The sequence below is a fragment of the Eleutherodactylus coqui genome, chromosome 7 (genome assembly GCF_035609145.1).
Source record: "Eleutherodactylus coqui strain aEleCoq1 chromosome 7, aEleCoq1.hap1, whole genome shotgun sequence".
NCBI classification, from domain to species: domain Eukaryota; kingdom Metazoa; phylum Chordata; class Amphibia; order Anura; family Eleutherodactylidae; genus Eleutherodactylus; species Eleutherodactylus coqui.
This window is the reverse complement of record NC_089843.1, coordinates 82,740,174-82,760,314: the sequence shown is the minus strand read 5'-3', so window position 1 is coordinate 82,760,314 and position 20,141 is coordinate 82,740,174. Positions and strand designations below refer to the sequence as shown.

Sequence of the window (20,141 nt, the reverse complement as noted above, 5' to 3'; positions counted from 1 at the left end):
AAAGGACACAAGAAGTTCCACAGATGGAATTATTTACACCTGCATTAGGTAACCCTACCCATAATTAATCACCTGTGCCAGCACATATGCTATCTGTTGCTTGCTGTAAGTAGCTCCTTCTCTGTTTGAAAAGGAAACAGAAAGTTCCAGATGCAGTTTATCACACCCTGATTGAGTAACCCTAACCTTAATTAATCACCCATGTCAAGCAATGTAGATTGAACCCAGAAGCAAACTATATATCTTTTTAAATGTAACAATGTTTAACAATTTAACTCCCCATTTTGCACCCTCAGTACATTTTCTTTGATCTCTAGGAAAGAAAGAAATAATATAACTACAATGTATAAGCTGTGACATGATATATAACACAAATAAATAAATACAAATATAATAGGGAGAGTTGCATTCACTGAAGTCACACACTTAAGAAACAGGACACTTCAGAATACAGCATAATAAGGACACGTCAAGTACACTTGCTTTTTGTAGCTCTTACCTGTATTACCTTTGCTTTTCTTGTGGATGTCGGTTGTTAGCATTCTCAGTGAAAGAAATGCTCCCGCCTCTACACAGTTCTCTGAATGTGTTTATGGTCACTGAGTCGCCACCAAGCAAAATCAGGTGAACCTTTTTTTCCTCTTCACGATCTTGTCATTTGGTCAGAAATACTACCCAAGCATGTGCTTTTTCTGTTTTTCTAAAATCAGCTACATTACAATTTCCTTCCCGACTCCAATCTGGCAATCAGAATAATCCCCGAATCAACAAGCCTTTTGAAGTTATTACTGATTATAACAAATAATATTGTATTGCTCAAGAAAGGTGTCCAGGCCCCTCTTGATCTCTTTTATCGAGTTCGCCATCAACACTTTCTCACACAGATACTTCCATAGTCTCACTGCTCTTACAATAAATAACCCCCTTCTATGTCGGTGTAAAAACCTTCTTTCCTCTAGACGCAGAGGATGCCTCCTTGTTACATTCACAGTCCTGGGTATAAATACATGATGTGAGAGATCTCTGTATTGTTCCCTGATATATCTATACATAGTTATTAGGTCGCCCCTCATCCGTCTTTTTTCTAAACTAAATAACCCCTGGGTCAGGTGGCACCCAGCGGTCACATGATCGCCGAGGCGGGAGGCAGAAGGGAGAATGCGGAAGACACAACGGACAGGTAAACAGGTCCCCCCATGGTGCAGTGAGCACCTGCACCCTCCTGAACTCTGTCAGATCAGGACGGTGCAGGGAAAATATATTTTTTCTGATCCATTCTCTCCAGCTCCAATTTATTTGGATCCGGGGAGAATGGATGAGAAAAAAATAAATGGATTGGAAAGAGTTAACTAAAATTCCTGCAAATGTTTTAACACTGCTATTTTACTGTGCAATCTTTCTACCAGGTCATTAATAAACATATTAAATAGAAATTGAAATAAGTATTGATAGTTTATTTTTGTCAATTAATAAAATGTAAAGTGAATGAACGAAAGAAATCTAAATCAAATCAACATCAACATCAATTCTTCTAGGTACACTTATACACAGTATTTGAAGTAGCTCGGCAAGGAGGTCATTCCAGACATCTTTAAGAAATAACCACAGACCTTCTGTGGATGATGGCTTGCTGAAATCCTTCTGTCTCTTCATGTAATCTTCATGATGATGAGATCAGGGCTCTGTGGGGCCGTAGCATCACTTCCACGACTCCTCCTTTTTTATGCTGAAAAAGGTTGTTAATACTATTGGCTGGATGTTTGTGCTCGTTGTCCTGCTGCAGAATAAATTATGAGCCAATTAGACACCTTCCTGATGGAATTGCATGATTGTTAATTATCTACCTGTATTTCTCAGCATTGAGAAAAAAAATCGTAATTAAATCCCCCAACTGCATTTGCTGAAAACTTGCACCATTCTTCACTGTTGCCTGCAGACACTCATTATTGTACTGCTCTTCAGCCCTTCAGCAAACAAACTGCCTTCTGTAGCAGTCAAATATTTCAAACTTTGACTCATCAGTCTAGAGCACTTGCTTGTTGTCTGAAATTATTCTATGAAGACCATTTCTTGTCAGACTTCTCCAAACAGTAGATGAGTGTACCTGGGTCCCACTGGTTTCTGCCAGTCCTGAGTTGATGGCAGTGTTGGACATCTTCCGATTTCAAAGGGAGTGAGCATAATGTATCTTTCATCTACTGCAGTGAGTCTCCTTGGCTGACCACAGTGTCTATGGTCCTCATCATTTCCTGTTTCTTCATGCTTCTTCAAAAGAGCCTTATTAGCCCAACTTGAAACCCCAGTGTGCTTTGAAATCTTTGCCGGGGGCTGCATTCAGACGAATGTATATCGGCTCGGTTTTCACGCCGAGCCAATATACGTTGTCCTCGTGTGCAGGGGGGGGGGGGAGGATGGAGGAGCCAGGAGCAGGAACTGAGCTCCCGCCCCCTCTCTGCCTCCTCTCCGCCCCTCTGCACTATTTGCAATGGGGAGAGGCGGGCCAGGGGCAGGGTTAAGTTTCAAGAATTAGCCCCACCCCGCCCCACCTCTCCCCATTGCAAATAGTGCAGAGGGGCGGAGAGGAGGCAGAGAGGGGGTGGGAGCTCAGTTCCTGCTCCTGGCTCTTCCTCCCCCCTCTGCACACGAGGACAACGTATATTGGCTCGGCGTGAAAACTGAGCCGATATACGTTCGTGGGAATGCACCCTGAGAGAGACCTTGCTGATGCAGTAGAACAACCTTGTGTCTTGTTGCTCTGCTCAATCTTGCCATGGTGTATAGCCTATGACAAGAAACTGTCTTCCACAGCCTCACCTTTATGATAGACTTCTACACAGCTGTTTCTGTTTGAGTTAATGACTGTATTTCAACCTCCATATGAAAATGATTACCATCTGTTTGGTATAATTGGTTAATCATACACCTGACTATAATCCTACAAAATCCCTGACTCTGTGCAAGTGTACCTAGAAAATAGATTTTGTTTTGGAGGCAAAGGGTAGCCAAGCCAAATATTGATTTGCTTCATTCACTTTGCATTTTGTTAATTGACAAAAACAAAATATAAGCACTTCTATTTTTTTTAGCACTTTTTCCACACCTGCCTAAAACTTTTGTACAGTACTGTAGATAATTGTATTCTATAATAAGTCATCATATAACTAATATCAGTCTTGGTCGAGGGTATATCTCTATTCCCAAACTTGAGTAGTCCATCCAGTCTTTAGAGTTTTGGGAACAATGATATTTTCTCATATGGTTAGGTAATAATTACTAATTATCAGAAAATGACAACTTTTAAAGAGAATAACTTTTTCACTTTATTAGTCTCCGTTTACCAGAAACGAAGAAGTTTCATAGCATAGCTTATGTGTCAAATTCATGATATTTATATAGCAAGTACAGTACATTTAAATAATGCAAGCTACTCAAAGAGTATTGTCCCATACAGTACACAGCCGGCAGATATAGCTCTCCACTATTCTTACAGCAATCATAGTCAGACTTGGTTCAGATGACTACACGTCAATTTTTCGATCCCTGTGTTCACATCATGTTTTTTGTTTACATTTAGTGTGTACATTAAGGAAGTTCCCGACATAAACGCTAACCATGTCTATAGGGCTTCACAATCAGATGGAGGCCAAAAGAGTGTAATTTTGGTCTCCGTCTAGTCACTATTTGTCAGTATACCGCAAACTAAAGCATAGTAGAGTCCAGTAAAAAATGTATATGTTAAAAGTATATACTTTAGCATGAGAGTCTATGGGTGATGTATGCCAATATATGGCATCCACCACTGGTATCCATTAAACGTATGTATCATGAGCTTTTCATGACATATTTATTAAACAGATGATACTACAGCCCATGGCTGACGAATGCTTTAAGATGATTCCGATATAGACTATGGGTGATGGATGTCATTCTTAAAGGCCCATTTAGACACAACGATAATCGCTCAAAAGTGTCATTTACAGCGCAAGATGAGCGATCACCTTGCGCTGTCAGCGGAGGATGCAGAAGACAAGCGGGTTGTCCCCGCTTGTCTTTTGCATCCAGATGTTTCCCTGCTCCGAGCGCCTGCTGTTATACAGCCAAGCGCTGGGAACGGAGGACGCAGAAGACAAGCGGGGTATCCCCGCTTGTCTTCTGCATACAGCTGTTTCCCCGCTCCGAGCAAGTTATACAGCTGAGCGCTCCCAGCGGGGGAAGCAGAAGACAAGCAGGGTGTCCCCGCTTGTCTTCTGCATCCAGATGTTTTCTGCATGGAGTGCCCGGCTGTTATACAGCCGAGCGCCCCATGCCGGGTATGGAGAACAGAGCTGGACTGCTCTATTCTTCATACTCAGCCCGTTATCAGGGAGCGGGATACAGCTGAAACAATAGTATCAGCTGTATCCCACTGTGAATCCCTGATAAGGCTGATTGTTGCCTTTCAGCACGCTGAAAGACAACGATGAGCGACGGGGTAACGAAAACTGCATGATGTCAGTGCAGTTACACACAACGATTATCGCTCAGAAGATGGCTTTTGAGCGAATTTTGAGCGATAATCGTTGTGTCTAAATGGGCCTGTCACAGCTTCTGTTAATTGGACAGGTCATGAGCTTTTCCCAGCATGTATGATATAAGTCAAATGTAGACAAAAAACATGATGAGAACAGGGCTTTCTATACCTACCAGCTCCACACATCTCATGCCTGTTCCAGGTGCTCCATCTGCAGATTGTTTTGGTCATTGTAAGGCGAGTGCAAGTCATTCTGCTCCAACTGTTCCACAGTTTTCTCTTCAGGCGGATATTTCTCAAGTTCCTTTACAGATGGAGAAATTTTATTTATCTTTGCAAATGCTTGGTCGATTTCATTGAATGTCTTGTTTTTTGTCTCAGGCAACACAAAGAAGAGGTAGATGGCGCCTGCCAGGCAGATTGTAGCAAACACCAGGAAGCAGTAGTTACCCAAGCCATCCTATTAAGAGAAAAGGAGAGAAGTGAGAACAGTGGGGGCACTGAAATTCCTTAGGGCAAATGGATTTCATTTATATGGAAATAATCAGAGCCTGGAAACACAATAAGTATTATATAAATGTTATATGTGACAAATGTTATAGAATATACTGTGGGATAAGTGCTGACTTTCCAGCACCCTGCCAGTTGATACATTAGTATTCCACTTTATAGGGTCTTGGAACCTAATTGACTAGTTTAGATGCCATATCTCTTATAGCTCCTGAGGACTATAGGCATCTGTTGCATCTGTGGTAACTGATCAAGAAATGGGACCCCGCCAGTATTCAACTGAAGGAGGAGCTGGTCCGAACCAGACAACCTTTTCATTCCAAGTTGGTGAAGACAGTTGTGCTCTTAACAAATTCTTTAGTCAAGGATGATTATTGACTCACTAAGTCACAACAACTAAGCTTTGTAACTATCCTTACCGGTCTGCGTTACATTCTTACCTGGACTCAGGGACAGGCAGACCATTCAATTGGGTAATACCCAAAAGAGCCCAGAGTCTGCTACCTGGAAACTGCACATATATTCTTAGAGCTCTAGGTTTCTTGCATGGAGCTCTGAATCCCTTGCTTCTAGCCAGTGTTAGAGGGGTTTCCCAGGCTATTTTTATTGATTGACTGGGGTCCCACATCCCATTGAGAGCTGTGCTAGCCACTACAGAGGAGTCAGAGCCATTCTGTTCCGCGTTGTATCCTGTGTGTTTTGCTGGTGACAGCAGTGCCCAAAAAACTAATTAGTCATGAGTGGCAGACCCTAGCCAATAATCTACTGATGACTTATCCTGAGGATAGGTCATCAATAAAAATAGCCCAGAAAAACCCTATAAATGAGAACATTCTGGTTGCCTGCAGAAAGTATTAAGTAGAGCTAATCACATTCAGATTTATATAGCTCCCATTGAGTCTAATGCAGATGCAGTAAGCTCACCCTTGTGGTGGTTGCAGGCAGACAGATTGAATTTACTCTATAGTTGTATGAATTGACATATGGAACCTGGTGTTATAATGAAGTTATAGTGGCTGCTTTGTCTGATAATTGACTTACTAAGCCACAACAACTGCTAGCACAACATCTGCTGCTAGCACCCTGTATGTTGTGATGTGTTGGTAGTGGATTTAGGATGGCTTCAGACAAGTGTGTATTTTGTGCGTGCATACTCACGCACAAAAACACGCGTCTATTAGCCCCAATGCATTTACTATGGTGTGTGCACGTCTGTGCTTTACAGGTGTGTGCCTGCAAAGATAGGACATGCGTGCACCATAGTGAATGCACACAATGTTTTCAATGGAGCCGGGGCTGCTTCCGGTGGCTCCATTTAAAACAATGGTCTGCTGGCACCCCGGCATTGTTTTTCCGGGAAGAGCTTTACATATAAGCCCTTCCCGGAAAAACAAAAATTTTAGTGTAAAAAAAAATAATAAACATACCTGTCCGCCGCTGCCATGTTCCCTGCGGGGATGAAGAACACATCTGCCGCATGCAGCAGATGTTTCCTTCATCCCTGCTAGTAAAAAGAATTCCCTGTTGCTACATCTGCCACATCTGTGACAGATGCAGCAGAGGAATTCTTCAATTCTCTACTGCAGCTGTCATTGCAGCTGTCACACATGACAGCTGTGGTAGAGGATTCTGTTGCTAGCACCCTGTCAATTGATTTCAGGGAAGGGCTTTAAATATAAACCCTTCCCTGAAAATCCAGTAAAAGTCCTGTAAAAAACAAAAAAAATAGATACTTACCTTGCTTCAGCTACCGGGGCTCAGACGCGTCTTCTCCTGCTGTCCCCTGCTCTGTGGTGCTGATCTATTAGCAGACGGGGATTTAAAATCCCCGCCTGCTGAAAGAGCTGAATGTGATTGGCTGAGGTGCTCAGCCAATTACAGGCAGCTCTCGCCGAATAGCCGCAATAGCCCAAATACTTTTCTTGATGTTCTTGATTAGGGAGGAACAATAATTCTCATGAGACTGGCGGAGCACATCTTGCTAGATCAGCATAAGGGCTCGTTCACACGAGCGCTATGGGTGCGCAGTATAGGTGCGTGAAAATTTCACACCTATACTGCATTAAAGATTGTGCGAATGGGTGAATTCCAGCTATTTGAAATAGCCCATTCACACGATCTGAAGTGCTTGGTGCGTGCCTTCCAGCTCCCATAGGGGTTTATGGAAAGCACACACCAAAGATAGGTCAGGTCCTATCTTTGCGCACACCATGGACCTTGGATGCGACCTTAGGGCGCCTACCCACTGGCGATTTTTTTTCCTGCAATGTTTTGCGTTTTTTCTCAAGAGCAATTAGTATAGAATGTGTTCTTGTCCATCTGGGGGTTTTTTTCCGTTTCGTGGTTTTTTTTCACATAGGAACTGTCAGTTGCATATGTGTCCTTATTTTTCTCTTAATGCACCCATGATTGTCAATGGAGGGCTGCAAAAAATGCGCAAAAAACGCCGCGAAAAACGTGCAAAAAACGCAGCGAAAAACGCGTGGAAAACGGCAACGCAAGTGGGTAGGCGCCCTTATAGTCGCATGTCCTATCTTTGTTAGGTGCGAGGATTTTGTGTGTCTAAAATTCATTCATCTGAACAGTTCTATCGGAAATCACTAGTTCTTATAGAAGCGTGTTCTGTGCGCGCCTCTAATGCGCCCAAACAGCGCTTGTGTGAACGAGGCCTTAGGTAGCACATTTAGAGGAATTTGACACATGCACAGATTGTCTACAATTAAGAACTCTGGAATAACTCTTTACAAACAAATTAAAGTACCCAATCTTTACGACTCTTGTGTTTGTTAAGATATAAAAAACTTCTTTTTAGCTTCTGCCTTGAAATTTCGCCTGCGTATTTTGCCCATTGATCGAGCTAACTTTGTGCACGGATCATCGACAACCACCGTGTCAGAAAGATGTGGATCTCTGTTCTTTTTTTTTTGTGCTCATTTCACTTGTATGAAAAATAGTGCGACATGCTCTATTTTTGTGCTCATTTGCGCACCAAAGGTCCCTGTAGGAGCCTATGGGAGTGCGCAAATAAGCACATATCTATGCGCAAAACACTACACATACCTGCGAACACTAGCAACTAATTTGACTTAATAGCCATTTAAATCAGGGCAGGGGTGATTCCCCTGCCCATGTCAATGAGTAGCGCCTATGACCGTGATGGTGAACCTATGACACACGTAACCATAGTCGCTGACACACATCCTCTCACCCCGTTATTGAATACTGCCAGGGGCAGCGGCTCCCCTGCTAGTATTCACTAACCAGTGCTACTAGCAGCGCTGATCCTGGCGCACACTGTGATGTCAGTGTGCAGCTGGGATCCTCCTTCCCCCTGCCCTGACGTCTCCTACTTGTTGGTTCCATGAGAGCGTCCAGGGGAGGAGGCGTCCAGCAACACACTGACGTCACAGTGTGCGTCGGAGATCATCACTGCTAGAGGGCGCAGAGTTCAAAAGAGGAGTGGAGCTTCCAGGACATGGAGGGGGTAAGTGCATGGGTCTCGGGGGGCACTGTCACTGCTGGGGGCCGCTGTTGGGGGGGGAACTGTCACTGCTGGGGACCGCTGTGGGGGCACTGTCACCGCTGGGGGCTCATCATTACTGAGATAAGTGAGGGGGAGGCAGCGAGAGGCGAGGGCCTGTGCTATGAGTGTTTTGGGTTTATACACTTATAGATTACAATTATACATTTTTGTTATTTATACTATAAATATCGTAAATTTATGTTTTTTTTCTTGAAGTGACACACCACCCGAGTTATGCTCGTTTTTTTGGCGAATTTTGACACACTGAGCTCAAAAGGTTGCCCATCACTGGCCTACGCGCACAAAAAAAAAACCTCCTTCACTGCGCAAGTTAATCATCACTACATTTTCTGACGTATTCCTATACGGAGAAGAGAGGGAAAAAACACATGGGTGTGTTTTTCTCCCCTTATGCGACCTAAATTGCATGCGCTAAACACAGAGAATAGAATCCACTGATTTCAATGGGTTCGTTCTCATGAGCGTGTTTTGCGCTCGCATTTCATGCACGCGGAAAAAAGTAGGACCTGCTCTATTTTTCTTTGTTTTGCTCAGCAAGGGCCATCATTGCAGCTTATGGGAGGTGAGCAAATACACAAGGAGACGCGTGAAACACTGCGCAAATCGCTGGAAAAAGAACACTCCTGGACTTCATTAGGCTAATTAACCTTTTGATCCACAGGAAGGGTGTGTCGTATGCACGTGTGAACTGGCCATGTGCTCAAGAAGTACAGTAATATGCATGCAAATCAAACTCATCAACCTCGTTTATCCGCAAATGCAAGCGTTTCAGTGTATACAGTCATCTGAATAGGCCCATGAGTGATAAAAAAAAGCAAAACACAGAAAGATAGGGCAGGCAGCGATTTTTTTCACGCAACATTTCATAAGTGAGAACATCGCAAATGTGAAGGAAACCATTGAAAAGCGTGGGGTTTATAATTCTGCGTTTTCACGATTTTATTGCCCGTGTGAAATCAGCCTAACAGCCATCCATCCATCTGTCTGCAAGCGAGTGTTCAGGATCTCCTATTGTAGCTTCCATTTGCCAACATTCTCATAAATACTTTCTGCTCCGGAATGAACCAACTCTGTATTTACCAGTTCCCCTCCTCAGGCTAAAGAGCGATTATTACTTTTTATAGCAATTTATTTCTCTGCATTTTATTTTAATAATTCTTTATTAAAAAATAAGAAAAACCCTTCAGGCGAGGACATCAATATTGCACAGAAAAAAAATAATCACCACAAAAAAATTAGTCAAAATATATTAACCCTTTAAAGGCAGCTATCTCAAAATTTTCATTTCAGTTTTTTTATCCCCCACTGTTCCAGAGCTATAACTTTTTATTTTCTGTCACCGACTCCGTATGAGCGCTTGTTTCTAGCAGGACAAGTTGTATTTTTTAATAGTACTACTTAATGTACAATAACTGTAGTTTTTATGTGTAGCGTATATCTTTTTGTTCACTTTTTATTCCACTTTTTTGGAGTGCCCGTAAAATACCCACAATTCAGGCATCGTGTATTTTTTTTTTCCTATGATGTTCCCATATGGCAATATTATTTATACCTATTTTATTAATTTATTTATTTTGTATGAGAAATTGGAAAATATACATTTTTTAATATTATTAAACTTATTTTAATTTTGTAAAATCCAATAGGGGACTTGAACTTGCGATCACTTGAATAATATGTATCAAATCTGAAAAACCTAACTTCTCCATTCAGATATATTATGAAATTAATCAGCACAGAGTTCCTGTTTTTTTTTTTTAATGAAACAGGTTTATTATGTTTTTGACATTAATTAGTTTGTACCATTTTTTGCAACTAAATCTCCAATATACAATAAATCAATGAGCTTTTCACACAATGTTCCTAAAATATGCACTATAAGTGACTGGGGATCTATTTGACCCCCTAACTGGTCTGGTAACGATGCTCCAAAATACAAGTATTCTGCATAGAGAATAGGAAGCATTAAGTAATCATGGAGGTCATTAGCAAAGTATCTCCAGACAATAATTAATATGACAGCGCCTGGAGGAGTTTTGCAAACATTTCTGTGGAAAACAACAATATCCAATAAACCGTACTTGTTCATAGGGTCACGAGTGATACCGGGAGGTTATGGAAGGACATCCATGTTTATTGCCGAGGGCTCAAAGTGTACTCTCGAAGCTATGGCATGCAATGACAGATAATAGAAGTATTTGGATTCTAAATGTTGCAATCATTTTGGAAACAACCCTTTTGCTAACGTATAGGATAGATTTAGAGTCAAGAAGCCAATTCTCCTGCTCAGAAAAGGTCAACAACAAAAGGCTTGTAGATTAAACTGTTTCTTCCTTTTTCCTGAAACAATGACTATTACTGAACATTTCTGCCAGCCATTATTAAAGATTATCGTAGAGAACCAGTGGGAGGGGGGTGATTGTTAAGGAGTAAACTGGTGCTTTCAAAGGGCTATAACTTTAGGGGATGCTGAAGGTAGCACATGAATCTGGGCCTTGGTGCCCGAGTGGATACAAAAGCTCCTTTGCTCCATTAGAAGACACCAGTATTACAATTACCACTTGGTAGGTGAGGAACTGCTATTGCTATGGATGCATTCAGGGTTTATACAGCACTTGAACTACTGCAGTACATGGTGTGGCGTCTACAGTAAGGCTACAAGAAAAGGGCCTGCAGCCATTACATCTGATATAAAATGCTGCAGATAGGCTACTAACAAATGAACAAAAATGAATGTGGGGATCCAGCTCACAGGAGATGATAGCTAAAAGCCATGTCCTAAGCATACCCTGCGAATGGCACAACAACTTACTAGTCCTATTACTATAGTTACCATATAGGTTTTCCAACAGTAATGTCCCAATTCAACTGATTTATTCAAACTCTCCCATGTGATGCCAGCCTCAATAATACCACCCTTCCTTACAAATAAACCCCTGTTAACATCTAAAGTATGGAGAAATTGCTCAAAGCAATCCCATGGAAATTATCAACAAAAAATGGGAAGATGATCTAAAAATACAAATCTCTGATAATCAATGGTATGAGGCATACTCCATAATCAGCTCTATTTCTAAATGTGCTAACCATTTTGAAAATTCCCGTAAGATACTATACAGATGGTACATACCTCCTACACTATTAAACAAATTGTCTCCTCGCTTCTCCAGTTGCTGCTGATGATGCGGGTCGAAAGACGGATTGCTGCTGCATCCGTGGTGGGGCAGCCCATACGTCTCTGGGGCCAGGTTTTTCAGCTCATAACAAATTTTAGTGGTATGCAGTTTGCTCCCAATCCCGCTGTGGCCCTATTAAGCCTGGACGCAGATCGAATCCCTGACACTCTGCGCACTCCGATTTTGCACATTCTGATCGCATGTAGATCACATATTGCTCAATGCTGGCGCAGTAATTCCATGTCCTCCATTTCTGATATAATCAAATCAGTTAACATCAACTGTTGGCATGACAGCATGCACTCTAGTGCCTTTAACAGAAAGGAGAGGTTCAGACAGGATTGGACTGCTTGGCTCCAGAGCTCTTGCTGTTGCTTTCCTAAATTGATAGCTTAGGGCTTACTCCTAGACATGAAATATTTTCTTGATCAACTGTATCTAACACCCAGAATACTATTTTGTATACACAATGGTTTCAGCCTAAACTGCTGCTTAGAATTGTACCACTGTTTGCTGTTCTCAGTGTTTTTTTTTCTACTGTCATTGTCATTTACATAAAAAACTAATGTTTCAAAAAAAAAAAAAAAAAAAAGAAGTGTATAGGATTACTAGCAACTCACACGGGTTTTTCTAAATGTATCTGGATTTATGAATATTCAGACAAACTTCTAACAGGATGGTGCAGAACCCATGTTTTACCTATTTAACCTAAATCTGGTGTCATCAGTAGAGATGAGCGAGCATACTCGTCTGAGCTTGATACTCGTTCGAGTATTAGGGTGTTCGAGATGCTCGTTACTCGTGACGAGTACCACGCGATGTTCGAGTTACTTTCATTTTCTTCCCTGAGAAATTTGCGCGCTTTTCTGGCCAATAGAAAGACAGGGAAGGCATTACAACTTCCCCCTGCAACGTTCAAGCCCTATACCACCCCCCTGCAGTGAGTGGCTGGCGAGATTAGGTGTCACCCGAGTATTAAAATCTGCTGACCCGCGGCTCGCCACAGATGCGTTCTCACTTAGCTGAGGGAAAGTGCTGTTGATGCCGGGGCTGCTATAGGGAGAGTGTTAGGAGTGATTTTAGGCTTCAAGGACCCCAACCATCCTTCTTCTCTATATGCGCTCAATGGGGCCGGCGGCAGCAGCGCCGACCCCATTGAGAACATATAGAAGACAAATCATTCTTCTCTGCCACAGCTGTAACAGCTGTGGCAGAGAAGAACGATGTTTGCCCATTGAATTCAATGGAGCCGGCAATACAGCCGACTCCATTGAAATCAATGGGCTGCCGACGATAAGCGGGATGAATTGTCGGGAAGGGCTTAAATATATAAGCCCTTCCCTGCAATTCATCCAGAAAAGTGTTAAACTAAAAAATATATATATACTGACCTGCTACCGGCAGCCGGAGTTCCGCGCGGCCGTCCTGCAGTGGGTGTGAAGGGGGTGTGAGTCAGACCTGCCCCCTGATTGGCTCAGCGCTGAGCCAATCAGAGGCAGGTCTCACTCACACCCATTCAGTGGGTGTGAAGGGGGTGTGAGTCAGACCTGCCCCCTGATTGGCTCAGCGCTGAGCCAATCAGGGGGCAGGTCTGACTCACACCCCCTTCACACCCACTGCAGGACGGCCGCGCGGAACTCTGGCTGCCGGGAGCAGGTCAGTATATATATATTTTTTAGTTTAACACTTTTCTGGATGAATTGCAGGGAAGGGCTTATATATTTAAGCCCTTCCCGACAATTCATCCCACACTCGCCCGCAGTGCATTGCTTTCAATGGAGCGGGCTATATTGCCGGCTCCATTGAATGCAATGCGCTGGACAGCTCCGCCCGATTTTCGGGCGATTTTCGGGCACCGGTCACGCGATTTGCGGATGCGCATCTGTCATGCGAGCCGCAAATCGCGCGAAAAAACGCCCTTCTGACTAAGGCCTTAGTCAGACGGGCGTTTTTCGCGCGATTTGCGCATGCGTCCGGCGAATTTTTATCGGACCCATGAGCGCTTTTTATGCGCTCGTCCGATAAATTATAGAACAGAAATCGCAGATCGCACCTATCTGCGATCTGCGATTCCTGTTCTCTTCTCTATATGCGCTCAATGGGGCCGGCGGCAGCAGCGCCGACCCCATTGAGAACATATAGAAGAGAAATCATTCTTCTCTGCCACAGCTGTAACAGCTGTGGCAGAGAAGAACGATGTTAGCCCATTGGATTCAATGGAGTCAGCTGTATTGCTGGCTCCATTGAATTCAATGGGCTAACATCGTTCTTCTCTGCCACAGCTGTTACTGCTGCGGCAGAGAAGAACGATCTTTATGCTGACAGTGCGGGGGGGGGGGGCACTCTTGCCGCTATTGTGGCTTAATAGTGGGACCTGTGAACTTGAGATGCAGCCCAACATGTAGCCCCTCGCCTGCCCTATCTGTTGCTGTGTCGTTCTCATCACTTTCTTGAATTGCCCCGATTTTCACAAATGAAAACCTTAGCGAGCATCGGCGATATACAAAAATGCTCGGGTCGCCCATTGACTTCAATGGGGTTCGTTACTCGAAACGAACCCTCAAGCATCGCGAAAAGTTCGTCCCGAGTAACGAGCACCCAAGCATTTTGGTGCTCGCTCATCTCTAGTCATCAGTTGTTGGAGATGCAGTGCATATAAAGACACGCTATTACATATATGGTGGAACTGTCCACTAATCAGGCCTTTTTGGGTTAGTGCTGCTGATCAAAAAAAATTGCTTGACTACTTAAATTGACCTCAGATTTGGTCCTTTTATGGAAACCTTTGCCACATCTTTAGTCTTCACATACAAGTATCCCAACCACGTTACTTGCTGCTAATGAATTACTAATACCACAAAGGTAGAGAGATACAGAGCCTCCCACAATCACTGTATGGAGAGAGAAGAATTGACAGATTTATTGCTTTGAAAAATTGACCAGTTGGGAGACTCATATTAGAAAATAAGTTTTTGTTAACTTTGAAACCCTAGTTAGATTTTCACATAGAATCTCCGAGTGGGTCAAAATCCTAACTACCACCTTCTCATTTCCCCTTTATATACCTTTCTTCCTCCTTCCCTCTTTCTCATAAGGGATCATCTGAAACATAACTCGGGGAAAGTCATTGTAGCCTCCTGTTGGAACGACCACTTTTCTTTGTTCATATTTAGCTACTGTTAGATTCCTTGTTTATATACTTTATATGCACAGAGACCTGAGTGGCTCCCTCTTATAGTGTGCAGGTTTTTCTACATGTTATTCCATAAAAAAAGTATAAAATCCATATCTTTATTGGAACAAAGTAAAAAATACACATGCTGGTAACCCACAAAGCAATCGCCAAAATGTTTAGAGACTGAATGATTGCAAGTAGATTCCCGATATGAGGCTAAAGTATTGCATAAAAAAGTTCAGTGCACTTTAATAAAAAAAAGAAATCCACATATTTTCTCTACAAAACTATTTTTTTTGTTAAAGAAATACAGACAAATACAAAGAAACTATACATAATAGGCATTTCTGTATTCATAATGCCGCTAAGGGGACGGGGCCACAAGAGAGTAGCCGATGTGATCAGCAGATGGTACATCATGCTGTTGCAGCAGCGCTGGATGTTACCGGTCACGTGACTGGGATAAGAGAAGATGTTACTACTTAAGTTTAAGGTTATGTTGACAAGGGGCAGAAATGCTGCAGAATGTCAACAGCAAAAGCATTCTTCAGCATTTCAGCATCCAAAACAGAGTCAAAATTCGCACCATTGGTTCACACTTTAGTTTGAAATCAGCTGAGCTGGGCTAACATCCCATCTCCAAATTTACAGGCAACCTCCAAATTTGAGGAACTTTATAATCAGGAGTGCATTGCCCTCTGACACACTAAAAGGAACTTATCCTTGTAATGTAAGGAGCTGTAATATACTGACTGCGGACAGGATACAAATCCCCAACAAACAACAGGACTATAAGATCCCGGGGACATTCACATGTTCCACGTCCAATGTTGTATACCTGATCCTGTAGAGTAAATACCCTGTTGCTGCCCTTTATGTTGGAGAATCAAGACAAAAATGTAAAGCAAGGATGAGATCTCACCACCACACAATTAAACAGAGAAAGACAGAATTACCTGTGGCCGAGCACTTTTCTAGTCATGCACACGATATAGAAGATATGAAAGTTATGATACTGAAAGGCAATTTTAAGTCACAAAGCCATAAAAGAATTTGGAAACATAAATTTATAACAACTTTTGACACTTTCAATAGAGGTTGAAATTCTTTACGAGCATTTATGCATGACTGGGAAGTATGAGAAATCTAGAGATGACACTGCTGGCCTGGTGACCCCCTAACACTAATTCTGGGACCATAAAACCTTCACTCCCTTATCAGTGACTATTTAAGGATGTTTGTATTTCTGTTGTAGTATTCTTTTATGTGCAAATCAATTACATCCATGTCTGTGCCTTGTCATAAATATGTGTGTATAAGTATGCATGCCTCTTCGGATCTATTTCATTTAAGCCTGAAGAACAGTCCTGCATTGGTTCAAAAGCTCACATTTACATTTTTGTTAGCCATTAAAAAGGTATCATATCTATAAGATTACTTGGTTTCTCTTGCTGGAAACAATCACATTTTGCTCTACTGGCTAACACGGTACCAAACCTTTTTTTCATCTCCCCTCTTACCGTGACTTTTAACTCTCTTTGCATAAATTACAAAATCTCATAATACTTTCACAGACATTAAATGCATGATCTGTTCTAAACTCATATAAATGATGTATACAGGAACTGCAAGAAGCCACATGAACTTAAATGGTACAATACACTTGCAGAGGAAATGCTCATTGTCTAATTATCTCCTGTTTTCTTTTAATAAATGAATTAGAATATGCATAAAAATAAAGTATGGATAAAAGTGCATCCAATAAACAGCTCTGTACAGAACGCAGGTCACTGGGTACATATTAATGACTACATGTGCAGATGCTCTCATTATTGGGCCTGATTTATTACATACTTATCTACCAGATAATTATCCTAGGCTGTATGGAGATGGAGAAGAGTATCAGTGTAATGTCTTAAGAGCTGTGAACAGAAAATGTAATATAGAGCTGATGCTATTTATTTAAGTGCAAGTGCATGTTTTAATGGTTTGCCTCGGGTTATTGTCAATTTGCTATAGTTGTATAGACAAGATGTATGCAATGATGTGGGTCAGAAATTTGTCCGAAAAAAGAAAACAAAAACAGTAAGGTCTATAGTAATCACTATGTGCCTTATCTAACTATTTCCTGTTTACTATTTACATGCTCCAGACGATAATCAACTAGTAACTATTTTTAGGTGAGCCGAGACATAGCAACTAGGGAATTATCATTTGTCACCCTGTTGGTGGCCGGTGGTCGACTATCCTTCAAATAATCAATTGAGCAATTATTTGGATGAAAGATGTTTAGTAGAGATGAGCGAGTATACTTGCTAAGGCTAACTACTCGAGCGAGTAGTGCCTTAGCCGAGTATCCTCCCACTCGTCTGCAAAGATTCGGATGCCAGCGCGGGTAACAGGTGAGTTGCGGCGGTGAGCAGGGGGGAGAACGGGGGGGGGGGGGAGAGAGGGAGAGAGATATCTCCCCTCCGTTCCTCCCTACTCTCCCCCGCCACCGGCCCCCGAATCTTTAGAGACGAGCGGGAGGATACTCGGCTAAGGCACTACTTGCTTGAGTAGTTAGCCTTAGCGAGTATACTCGCTCATCTCTATCGTTTAGTGAAAACCCACCTTAAACCCCTTAGTAACATAGTATGTTAGGTTGAATGAAGACAATGTCCATCTGGTTCAGCCTATTTCCAACCCCTAGTTGATCCAGAGGAAGGCAAAACCCCCAAGAGGCAGAAGCCAATTAGCCCTTTCGGGAAAAAATTCCTTCCCGACTCCATAATGGCAATCATAATAATTCCTGAATCAACCTTTGATAGTTCCTACCTAACTGTAAGACCCAGAACTACAAACCTGCTGATCACCTAATGTCTATATCCTGTAATATCATTCCGCTCGAGTGGCGAAGCCTGTTTGCGCCTTAGGACATAAAAAGGCAATGGGGCCGTTATTATCCATAATTATCTGCTTTATGGCAATCATTTAAACAAAATAATCACAATATTAAATAGGAAATAACTTGACGCTTCATCTGGGTGCCAATACCAGTAGAGCACCCTAATGTGTGTATCAAGAGGCTCCAGGTCAGCAATGGAAATACTATGTTATTAAAGTTTAAAGAATCTGATCACCTACAGTAGAATGTGAGTGCTCCTCAATGAAGTGGGTTCCCATACCTTTATTTTACATATGCAGTAAATAATGTATGACTTACTGGAATATCTGTAGTAAGTTCAAAAATAAAAGTGACTGAGGGCTGCTAAATTATTAAAGGGCTTTTCGTATTTCAGGCATCTACAAGATGTGCCATAAATCTATGATAAGTGGTGATCTCACTTCTGACACCCCAACCTATCAGGAGAATGGAGATCCCTTGACATCTGTTTTGTCATTATGTACTGCTTGCTATCATGTATACTAGTTGGCACAGCTAAGAAATTTGACATTTAACTGTTTGAGATTACATTATTTGTAAATCATCCTCGAGCAGGGAATCCCACTCTAAGAGGTTCATGTGCCCTATAGGAGAGTATCCCAACTTTTTGTAGGTCTCAGTCCACTATAGGGGTAGTTTCACACAAGTACATGAGGAGCCCAGACACAGAAGTTCATCTTCATCTGCCAAGAGAAGGTGGCAAACAACAAAAACAGCCGCAGGGGCACAGCACTTGGGTGAGCACTGCTGCCCCCTCGTGCTAGTGATCAGCAGGGGTCTCAGCAGCGAGACCCTACTGATCAAAACTTTAACATGTCAAGCGTTAAAAAAAATGCAGCTACTCTTTAACTACCATTGATATTGTTTTGATCTTAATAGCAAGTTATATAAATACAATGACCTTCCTGTGCCAATAGTGCACAACAGTATCCACAACTTCAAAAAGGCTGGGGTGCCACATGTGACTCCAGAGCCACTGGTTGGGAAAAGCTGATGCAGTTATATATACACCGAGTTATAACTGCATTAGGAGCACCTGGCACATGGCATCTTGTGTTCAGTATCACAGTACCACATGATGGTCACGTCACAAACTGCTGTCAGATATTGTGCTGACCTCTCCATTTCACAACAGAAAGGCAACATTTGGCAGTCATGGGTAAACGTGGTGACTTGAGTGACTTTGACCACGGGCAGATTATTGGTGACGGAAAGTGTAGTGCTAGTATTTCTGAAATAGTTGCACTTGTTTTCCTGGTTTTCCTGAACCACGGTATCAAAAGTATACCACCAAGCTTGATAAAGACCCACTGGGCGGGTCGAAACTTCGCTGGTTATCATTTTTATGGAGGAATAAAGAATTTCTTTTTTTTACTCATCTAATGCTGCCTGGACCATATACTTTATCAGAACAGTTATTTGGGTGTTGCATTTGTTTCCCTCCTTGCCTTGAATTGGATCTATGGAACCCCAGGGGGCTTGATTGGCCTTCAATTGTTGCTGTGTGCCTTCTATTTATTATCAAAAGTATACCACGACTGGTTGAACCATAGATAGACATCTGCCAGAAGATCACACAGCAGCAGGCCATGTGTGGTTGTTTCTAGAGACGAGTATTGGGCGGCAATGACATGCCACAGTGGACCAACTGACCCAGCACCACAGTAGCAGGGAAGTTAGACAAATTTCCAAAATAACCATGCAGGATATCTTGCATTGAATGTGGTTCAATAGCGAAGAGTGACAAGGTTGCCCCTAGTGACCATGTATCATCACCAACAACACCTCGCATGAGCCAAGGAAGAACATGAATGGACCCTGGACACATAACAAAAGATCTTCTGCAGCAATATCCTATGGTACATCATTGGGGTTCAACCGGCTGGTGGTGGTGTCATGGTCTGAGGAGTGTTTTCCTGGCATTGCCTATGACTGTTGGTCATCATACCACAATCCTTCAATGGTGAATGCTACAGAGACCTGTTAGCTGACCATCCACACCCATATCTTCAAGAAGCCTTCTCCAACTACAGAGCCATCTTTCAACAGGACAAGGCTCCATGTCATTGAGCTCAGTTTACTAGAGTGGTTGGATGAACACAACAACAAATTCTTCCCACTACCTTGGCCCCAAACTCACTGGACTGTAACCCCATTATATGTGTTTGGGATATGCTAGAAAGGGCTATATGATCTGCTCCCATTTATCCACAAAATGTGCACCAACTGATGGAGCTGATACAGCAAGCCAGGGTTGATTTGAGTATGAAGGATGTTTTCCACCTGGCAGAATCTGTTCC

General features: G+C 42.4%; 1 protein-coding gene across 3 annotated transcripts in view; it reads right to left on the bottom strand.

Annotated features, from left to right (window-relative positions):
• Window positions 1-3,306: 3,306 nt before the first annotated feature.
• SLC2A9 (solute carrier family 2 member 9) overlaps window positions 3,307-20,141 on the bottom strand; it is a 293,866-nt gene continuing 277,031 nt past the window's right edge. For all 3 annotated transcript variants that reach the window (XM_066573278.1, XM_066573277.1, XM_066573279.1), the window contains one exon: window positions 3,307-4,970. In XM_066573278.1, the coding sequence (XP_066429375.1) occupies window positions 4,698-4,970 (273 nt within the window). In that variant the 3' untranslated portion in view covers window positions 3,307-4,697. The remainder of the gene's footprint in view (window positions 4,971-20,141) is intronic.